Below are 10,616 nucleotides of genomic sequence, written 5' to 3' on the forward strand. Positions count from 1 at the left end.
CCCAGGTACCCCTGTAGTCATCCTCTTGTGTGAATTCCACTCAAGTCCTCCTTTAGCCCTTTCTGGATACTGAACTTACTGCCAGTACCAAAAATAGCATGAGAGCTTCCTTTTAGTGGGTGCCTGTGCACACCTGACCTGCCTTAACAGTACATCATACTAGTACCCTTTACACGTGTCCTATATAGTCCTTATTATATAGGTACTATTATTATGCCCAATGTACTGATGAGAAAAGCAGAGGGTCAGAGATGTTAAGTAACTGGCCTAAAATCACATAGCTACCACAATTCTAAAACATCTACTCCTTGCCTCCCTTTCAACCTTTAACTTGCACCACTTTCTTCCTTACCCTCTATATTCTAGTCACAGTGGATTTTTTTTCTTTCTCAAAACTACAAAATAACCGCCCCCCCCCCAAAGTCTAGCTCAGTCTCACCTCAAGGCTTTCACACTGGCTTTTGTCTGGAATGCCTTACAACTTTTGCAGAACTGGTTCTTGCTTTTTATTACATGTCACCTCCCAGAAGTGTTCCTTGTCCACCGATCTAAAACTGCCCCCCCCAACCTTTCTTGATCATGGCCTTGATCATGTTCTTCCAAGCACGTATCGTTTCTAGTGATTTCTCACTGATCTATGTGTTTGTTCTGCTAGACCACACCGTTGCAATATAAGCTCCAGGAAAGCAAGCACCTTGTCTCTGCTGTGCACAGCTGAATCTCTGGAACCCAGGACAATGGCTGGCAATTGGTGAGCACTCAAGAAATATTTGTTGAATGAGTAAGTTATTCCAATATTCATGCTTTTTGTCTCTATTCCATGTGACCTCTCTAAATTAGGGCTTACAGCACTTACAGTTTAACCATATAACTTAGCCATTATGTATTTTAGGATTTCGTCATATTCTATTTGCTATTGTTGCATTCACAATCACTTACAACCTGTGTGTGTGTGTGTGTGTGTGTGTGTGTGTATTTGTGCATGCGTCTAATCACTGATTCACATGAACTAGCCTTGTCTTTCCAGTGAAGAGCTTGTGGTCAGAGGTTTATCTGCCCTTCCTATTTCACCCAGCAGAGGACTGATCATACAGGGTCTCAAATAGTTGTTGCGTGAACTGATAATTTTGTGATTCTGAGTGAGATGAGTGATGTCTAGTTTACTTTCTTTCTGGTTTGTGGAACCCTATTCAGGAAGCATCCTGGGCCTGGGATCAAAGTTTTCAGGTTTTTGTGTCTCCCAGCAAGTGATTGCCTGGTGTTGTCCAGCCCAAGTCCTGAGCCTGATGGCATTTCCTGTGGGGGGTGGAGGGTTGGTGGGGGTGGGGGTGGGTCCTAGGCTAGTGGCCCACCTAGGCTGGAAATAATCAGAAGCAAGATATTAAAAAAAAGTAACCTCTTCTTGTGATTATTTTCTACCTGGTTAAACTAAAGAACTGAAGAAACATTTGAACTTGGAGAGTACAAGAAGAATGCTCACTGGTAGGCCAATATATTCTGTGCCTGGAATGCATTTTCTTGAATTTTATATTTGGTTTTTTTTTTAATGTTTGTTTGTTTGTTTATTTATTTATACTGTAGTATTTATTTATTTATTTCCTGACAAAATGACTTCCAGCAAAATGCAACAAATTTTGTCTTTGAAGCCTAAGCAATCTTTTCATCCTTATACACTTTTAAAATGGCATTATAGATGTTGAATGTTTCTTTATTTTAGAGAGACAGAAAGAACATGAGTGGGGAGGGGCAGAGAGAGAGAGACACACACACAGAATCTGAAGCAGGCTCCCGGCTCTAAGCTGTCAGCACACAGCCTGATGCTGGGCTTGAACCCAGCAACCGTGAGATCATGTCCTGAGCCAAAAAGTCAGATGCTTAACTGACTGAGCCACTCAGGTGCCCCAAAATTCTTATGATTTTATTGTTATATATAGGTCTCATTTCAGAAAGCATTTAAATTATTGATAAATATATACAATGTCCAAGTTAACATAAAAAATGAAGGTAGAAGAAAAAAAGATAGTGAAGAGGTGACATAAAATGGGCCTACGTAGAACTGGAGAAGTTTATTCTGTATTAAAACTCTACAGTATTTTTCAGGTGGACCACACATCTGCCTTTAAACTTTCTTGCCATCAACACCCAAGACATTAATTCTCATTTCAATATATGAGTGAATAACAATCTAGTATTTCTTTTTATGGTTATTATTTTGAGAGAGAGAGATGGAGCACAAAAAGAAGGGGCGGAGAGAGAGGGAGAGAGAGAATCCCAAGCAAGCAGGCTCATGCAGAGCCCTACGCAGAGCTGATGTTGCAAACTTATGACTTGAGCAGAAATCAAGAGTCAGATGCCCAATGATTGAGCCACCCACACACCCCAAAAATCTAGTGTTTATATCAATCATACACATCTATATTAAAAAAAATGTGCAGATGTACTAGCAACAATAACAACCTCATTACAAAACAAATTTCTAAAACACTTAGGGCAATATTTTCGTGTTTAAAAATGATCAATATTCCCTTTCTTCTCCCTTTCCACTAATAGTCCTAGGAGAGAAATCCTGTTATTAAACAATCTTTAACTAAGCAGGGCATATTCTAATTCTTGGGGCATTTCCAGCAATTTTTTGCTAATTGTGAATGACAGTGAGTAGGTAGTCCAGATGAAAGGGAAAGAAATGAACGTTACTAAAAGACTTACGTGTCGTCCGTAAATGTTATTCCAAAGTACTCCTTTTCTTTCAGGTTGAAATGTGAAGCCACAAGGTCCAGCAATTCTCTTGATAAAAGTTTGGGCTGTCAAAATAAAATGTTATCAGAAAAGCAATTTCGTTGCCTCATTCTCTTTTTGCTACCACCCTTCTCTGTCCCAAATAGTTCAAAGCAGCTTTTGTTTGTTTTTAAATATCTGCCCCCTTTGGCTGCCTAGGTTAATCTACTATAGACCATTCTCCAAGAGATTGGGAAGGGGGAGAAATGGTAATAGAAACATCAATGAGATTGTCAGTTTCATGTATTTGCCATTCAGTCCAGTAATTTACTTTTTCCTCCCAGGGGACAATGTGTTTACTAACATGATGATGTTTTGGAAAATACTTTTTTTAAAAGTCATTTTGAATGTTTATTTTTATTTATTTTTGAGGGAAAGAGAGCATGGGTGCACCACCAGTGGAGGGGCAGAGAGGGAGGAAGGGAGGGAGGGAGGGAGAGAGAGAGAGAGAGAGAGAGAGAGAGAGAGAGAGAGAGAGTCCCATAGCACAGAGCCTGCCATGGGGTTCAATCCTACAAAACATGAGATCATGAACTGAGCCAAAATCAAGAGTTGAATGCTTAACCAACTGAGCCACCCAGGTGCTCCTGAAAAAATACTCTTTTATAGGCACTATGGTGCTAGTGACCAAGACAAAGAATATCAAACACCTCACTACGTGGACTGTAGGAATAATCTTGCCTGCTGGGTGCCAGTTGAAGAGGCTGGAGACCCAAGGCTGTGGGATCAGAGATAAAACTATGACTCTACTACTCGTTACCATTTATTGTCCAAAACTCCTTCTATCCATTATCTCACTTTGTGCTCAGGATGAGCCTATGAGATAGGGGTTCTTATTGCCCTTTTATAGATGAGGGGGCCAAAGTCAAGAAAAACTAAGCACCTGGATTGATGTTACAGTCAGTAAGGGCAGGGAATTGAACCCAGTTCTGTCTGATTCCAAAGCCTACGCTTTTCATCTCTCTCTCTTGAGATGGAGTGATCTTACCCATTGCATATACGATTGTCACCAGTGTTTCCTAAACACTTAGAAGAAGGATCTAATCTATGAACTTTTGAGAAGCACTGGGCCTGGTGGCAAAATGCATGTTTTGGAATCAGGGGGAACATCCCGGGTGATAGCAGACGCCTGATTTGCAGGAACAAGGGAAGGAAAGGGTGATATGCAAGAGGGCATCTACATAGACTCTTTCTGAACTTAGAGCCAAACAGTTTAGGGCTCATTATGGTGGTTTGAGAGTTGGATGTTTGGTGCTGGGGAAGAAAGAATGGTCATGATTAAAAAAAAAAAAAAAGAAAAAAAGAAAGAAGAAATAAAGAAACAGGCAGAAATCTGGACTAAAAGGTCCACTCTGGCTAAACAGTGTTGACTATTTTTATTCTAATTGAAGCCTATGCATAGTGGGTGAGAAACGAGCCACAGAAGGGAGAAGAATTTAGGTTTGGTCAAAGGAGAGAGTTCTGGCTATAGCTACAGTGTGGCTATCAAAGGGAATTTCCACAATTTCTTTTTAGGTCCTTGGTCCACAGTGTTGAGTAAATGAAGAGAGAAGGATCAACAATTAAAATATCACCACTCATATACTCCATATATATTACAAAAAGATTTCATTCTCATATGTAATCTAGCTTGATTTTAGCCATAATTCTTTGAGGGAAAGTAAGGAGTGTCAATCCCGGTGCACAGCTGATGAAGTGGGGTATTTAACCTGGACACTGCCGTGTGGCAGCAAAGTGGCAGGATGCAGGTTTGCAGCTGACAATAACCCTTTCGGAGAAAGATTACAGTGCTCCGTTTACCCACAAGAGGTTCAGAGAAGTAAAGCTACTTCCTGGGGGTCACACAGCTACTGACGGTCAGAGCTGAGATTAGAACCCAAGGGTCTCCAATCCACATCCCCAGGATATAACTATTCTCACAGGTAGACCAAGTCATCTGACTTAGCAGCTGTCCTTTTGCCCCTCAAACAATCCCAAGTCATTGGCACAGATAAGTGAGTAGCCTGAACAGAGGCCATGAGGCTCACAGAGGGAACCAGTCAGTATGGGCTGTCTCTTCATGGGCAACACCTACCTGAACCAGCAGCTCCAGCCTCCTATCATCCAGGAGGTGCACCTGGCAGTGCCTGCCCTCTGTCATCTGTGGGGACAAGATAGCAAGAGTGGCATCAGTGCTGGGGCTGGCAAGCAACCCTCTGACCTCGATTTATAGTTTGTTTTACATGTGATGTGTTCAGCCTAAAAATGCCTTCAGTTGAGTCAATCAACAGCCTCGATCACAAACAGACTCATGAGGCGGCATTAGCTGTTGGATTAGTCAACCAATCAATTAATTAATTTACTCTTGGATGTAAAAAAGAATGAAAAGCAAAGACAACCCAATATATTGAAAAAATAATGTCTATATAGTGTATACAAGATTATACTATGAAAAGTTCGTTTCTTTCCTAGAGGAAACTACCACATTTATCATTGAATCAATATTTTGTTTTTCAAAGGAAAATTCCTATATTCATTGATGTATTTTAATAAATAGAATACATGCATAATTGTAAAGGAAAAGATGACATTACAGTTAAAACTGAAAGTCTCCATCTCTGAAACGTCTGTCCCCTTTATAGTATATCACTACCATAATTAAGAACAATTACGAACACTTAAGATACATAGTTAAGAACAATATCCATCAGCATAAATTTCTAATTATATTTATTGTCACTTATAATTACAATACTGGGAAATATTCTTTGTCAAATATTTAAACAATACATAGAATACAAAGATCCCCCTTCACTAACTCACACTCCACAAATCATTTTACCTGTAGAAATCACCACCCTGTGAGTTTGAGGATAATCCATACAGACTGTTTTTACATGTATGTTCAGATATAGATATATACATATTTTCCAAAAATTCAGAGTAAATGGTTTGTTTTGAATATTGTTATATTGGACATTACCTGAGTGAGAAAAAAGCCAGAGCAAGATTTAAAATAAGGTCTAACTGAACAACAACAAAAAAAGTCATCTTTTCTAATACTCTCCTATACAATGGGAAGAAAGAAATAAATACGTCAGTTCAAATCACTTTACTTCTTTTGTAAAACCCACACAAACAAACCCCAAAAACATGTACTATGGAAAGAGAAAAATCAAATACTCAAAAGATCAACTGATACAACATGAATCCATTAAGGAGTATGTCAAACTCGTACAATATTTCAAGTTACTCTGTTATCACATAATCCAAATGAATTTTATTTCCTGATTTTAAAAAAGCATCTTTTTTTTCCTTTCCTTTTTCCTTTCCTTTTTCCTTTTCCTTTGCTCAGACTAGTCAATTTTCCTTTTGTCAACACATAATTCTATCCTAGAGAATTAAATAGTAAATGTATTTTTGTGTGTGTGCATGTCTGCCCATCTCATGACAATCACAGTCAGTGGTGGCCATGTTTGTACAACTTGGTCCTAGCCCTTCAGCCTCAGACTTCAGCTGATTGGACCAGGGAACAGACACCTGACTCAAGCTGGGCCAATCAGAGCCTCAGTCCAGAGAATCTGGAATTGAGTCAGAGAGGATGAGAAAGTGGTTGCTGTAGGGGCTGTGGTGTGTGGACAAAAAGGAAAGCAATCTGCAGAGAGAATGAAGGAGACAAGCAGCTGGACGGGGGCAAGAGAAATCATGCAATCTGAAAGGGAAAGCTCGAGAGAGTTGCTGTCTGGGTTCCTAACGTCTTTCTAGTCACTTGTAGTCACTTCGGCTGGTTCGGGTGAATTCTTGTTCTTGAGTTCCATGAAACACCTCTGTATTCTTTTAATAAATCCACTTCTTCTTTCTTATTGAAACTAACTTGAGTCAGATTCTGCTTGCAACTAAAAGCATCTTTGTAAGATACCACAGGTATCTATACCTAAATCAGAACAAAAGGTTTCCAAAGGATGGACTCCCCACATGATATCATTAATATAGAAAAGTCACCTACTCATAATCACTGATCAACAAATACAACAGCCAAGAGAAAGGCTGATGGGGGGTTGGGGAATGAACAAACATCCCAGTAGGTGAAGGGACAAGTCGCCACATAAGACAAGCTGGAAAAGGGCAATGCAGATGAACCGGAGGGGAAAAAATGCTACAGTTTTATGCCCACACTGGCACATCCATGTTCAGTATTCACCGAGCCCTTTCCTCTGTGGGAGGATGCCTCCTCGGGGAGGCCAGAGTACTGCTTTGATCACCTCTAAGCAATAGAGAGGCCCGCCCTTGTCACTTGCTTAAATCAGAGGTTGAAAAGTTGTGGATGTATTTTTTTTTTTTTTTGTCAGAACAATGCTTATGAATAAATTTTAGTTGATGACATTAGAAATCAGAAGATGCCACTTAAGAAAAATGTAGATGGTATGATCTGGAAACACTGGGCTGGATGTCCTCCATGGTAACATTTGGCCAGGGTAGGGCAGAGCAGCTCCCTCTTTAGATGGGGTTTGTGGTCTCTGCTTCCCCAAAATTTATTATCCGCCAGGTTCCTAGGAGTCCTGTCATGAGAATAAGCAAACCCCTATTTAAGTTCACATGGTACCAGGGAAGAGACAAAACAATGTCAAATGAGGGCCTGCTGTGCACCAGGCCAACTGCCTGACACTTGACCTTCATTAACATATAGTATTTCAACTACTATGCAAGCCTATGAAAGGGGCATCCTCATTTTGTTTTGTACTGTTTTGTTTTGGGGGACATCCTCAATTTAAGCACCAGGAAACCACGGCCTGAGAAATGATGTAAGTTGCATAAGCATTCTAAGCCAGACTTGGGCTCAAAATCATATTTTATCTCTTACTAGCTGTGTTACCTTGGAGAAGATACTTAACCTTTCTGAGCCTCATAAGCAATGTCCTGGTAGCTTTCAATCTGATACCCCTGAGAATGAAATAAACCACTTCGACAAAGACAATTATCATACTCCTTATTTGCCTAAAATTTAAAAAATAGCTTATAAACCTTCCTATAATTCATTTATTCTCCCATCAAAAAATTTTTATTTTTTAATTTAGAGAGAGATGGAGAGCATGAGTGGGGGTGGGGGGGCAGGGGGAGACAGAGAGAGGGAGAGAGAGAGTCCCAAGCAGGCTTTGTGCTGTCAGAGAGGAGCCCAGTGAGGGGCTTGATCCCATGAACCCTGAACCCTGAGATCATGATTTAAGCTGAAATCAAGAGCCAGATGCTTAACTGACTGAGCCACCCAGGTGCCCCTAAACATTTTTCTTTTTTCTTTTAAGTTTATTTATCTATTTGAGAGAGAGAGAGAGAGGGAGAGAGAGAGAGAGAGGAAATCCTAAGCAGTTTCCACACTATCAGCACAGAGCCTGATGTGGGGCTCAAACTCATGAACTGTGAGATCATGACCTGAGCTGAAACCAAGAGTCGGACACTTAACTGATGGAGCCACCCAGGCGCCCCCAGAATCACTTTTGAACTCCATAGACACCATCCGAACATTTTCAGGCTTGACCCCTCCCCAGTGGCACCCCTCCTCACATGGAATAAAAACATCAAAAAATCTCTTTGGAAAGTTTCACTTACCACCCACACAGACTTGATACCCTTCCTGCCACTTCCTCTTCCATTCAACCCCAGGAAGATGAAGATTAAAAATCGTACATATTGGATTAAAACTCCCACCTCAGTCTGTGGCTGCCCTGTGTTTGCTCCCCAGTTGGTGGAGTGGGTCCTCTGATGCTAAGCGCTGGGTGCTGGTGGAAGGACCTTGTCCATCTGGTCACCGGTCAAATGAGGAAGAGCAGAGGGAAGTGAGAATTGGGCACAGTCCAGACCTCTGGCTTCGGGGTGTGCCCTGAGGCCCTGACCTGTAGCCCATAGTGGGGTTCAAGTCTGTGTGAAAACGCCCCACCCCCAGCCCCCAATACCACGACCTGATTTAGGAGAGAAGAGAGGAGGAAGACTTGGTAAGAAATCCAAAGGCGAGTCCAGATAGGGCAGTGTGGGACCATTCATAACAACCAGGGTCAACTCATAAAGTAAGAGGAAATCACAACTACAGAAAAAGACCAGAACCTCAGCCCTGCTTGGGTTTTGCACTAGTGGTTCTTTGGAACAAGGAAATACAAAAGCTTGGTAAGGGAAGCGGCAAGCTGCTTTCTTTTTTTCTTTCTTCTTCTCTCTTGCTCTTTTGACCTTTTCTGAAAGCCTAGCATGAGAGGGTCTACCCCATAAAAATGACTCCTCAGGATTTTTTGCGGGGTGACGCATCCGAAGTCTAATTCGCCATCATCCCTTGCCTGGATATGTGCAAAACCAGCTGTCTAACCAGGCTCCATGCTTTTATTTGAGTCCTGTAAGGATCCAAACTCCACATGGCTATGCCTCTCAAATACAGGTGAAATCCCTTCACTTTCTTGCTTAAAATTGCCCAAACTCCTTACCTTGTCAACAATGTCCACACAACCAACCCCTTACCTTCTCTAATTTTATTTCCAAGCCATCTGCCTTTGTACTAACATACCATCCACACTGGCCTTCTTTTCGTTTTGAAATTTTGCATGTGCTGTTCCCTCTGGAATGCCCTTCCCTGGGTCATTGCATGATTAGGTCCTTTCACATCTTTCAGATCTTAAATCAAAAGCCACTGTTTCTAAGAGGACTATCCTCAGAATAAAGTAGAGACTGGATACTCTCTCATATCATGCTGCTTTATTTTTATAGCTAATACTTTTTGTTAGTTTTTTGTTTTTCTGTCATCTTTTTTTTTAAAGCTTATTTATTTATTTTGAGAGAGACAGAGAGAGTGTGGGGGACGGGCAGAGAGAGAGGGAGACAGAGAATCCCAGAGAATCTCTGCACTGTCAGCAAGGAGCCTGATGTGGGGCTCAAACTCACGAACTATGAGATCATGACCTGAGCCCAAATCAAGAGTCGAATGCTTAACCCACTTAGCCACCCAGGCATCCCTCTGTCCTTATCTTTCACCATCAGAATGTTAAATTTCATGGCAGAGACCTTGATAGATTTGTTCACTACTGTATCCCCAGGGCCTAGAACAGTGTCTGCAGGGTAAGGATGTGGTCAATAAATACCTGAGTGAAGGAACGCCTTTACTGCTCAGAACATAGACACAGTTAATAATGAAATAAGTTCACAAATGATTTAAATTTGCATAGCATAATGTAAAGTGAGGATGTTCCGAAACACCTCCCAAGCCTTGGCCCAGACAGACTCTCTACATAACAAACAAGCTTTCTACCCTGAAAACAAGGTGTGCTATTAAACTCTTCATCAGATGAGATATTCTGGAAGAACTGGAGAGAGGTAGAAGGGTGTATCTAGGACGTTCTTACTTTGGGATCTATTGAGTGGACGGAGTTTTATATTTCACCCAAATGATGTCAATCCTCGCTGAACAGGGGCTCCTTTATATCATCTCTGGGTGTTGACTGAATATGAGCTATTGACACTCCCGTTCAGAGAATGGCCTAGACTGACACAGATGTCTCCATACCGAGTCAGCTGTGATTTTCCTTCGAGTTCTTTCAAGATGGTGCCTGCCCTCCCAATGTGCAATCATTGGGAACCTCTTTTACCATTCTCAACGAACGATTCTCCTAGCTTCTATAACCACTTACTATGTCATGTGAGTGCACGTGCAAGTTTCTCCTCTCATGCTACTTACATTCCTAGGAGGTGAAGAGTTTTACAATTTAGATTTTGTAGATGACAAAAGTGAAGTGCAGAGAGGTTAGGTAACTTGTCTTGAGTCATGTTACTATGAACTGGGGTGGAATCTCAGGTTCCCTTAGTTGCATAGGAGCAGGACTCCTGTGTGT

The 10,616-nt window shown here is 41.3% G+C and overlaps 1 protein-coding gene across 1 annotated transcript in view; it reads right to left on the reverse strand.

Annotated features, from left to right (window-relative positions):
• Window positions 1–4,915, reverse strand: part of FRMD4B (FERM domain containing 4B) — a 123,934-nt gene extending 119,019 nt beyond the window's left edge. Inside the window, exons 1-2 of the mRNA XM_047096411.1 lie at window positions 4,850–4,915; window positions 2,707–2,801 (exon numbers count right to left, since the gene is read on the reverse strand). Coding sequence (XP_046952367.1) covers window positions 2,707–2,801; window positions 4,850–4,915 — 161 coding nt within the window. The remainder of the gene's footprint in view (window positions 1–2,706; window positions 2,802–4,849) is intronic.
• Between the last annotated feature and the right edge of the window lie 5,701 nt (window positions 4,916–10,616).

This window comes from Lynx rufus, unplaced genomic scaffold (assembly GCF_022079265.1).
Source record: "Lynx rufus isolate CCGP_SWC_20201006 ecotype Redwood Valley unplaced genomic scaffold, mLynRuf1.p SCAF_4, whole genome shotgun sequence".
Classification (NCBI taxonomy): Eukaryota; Metazoa; Chordata; class Mammalia; order Carnivora; family Felidae; genus Lynx; species Lynx rufus.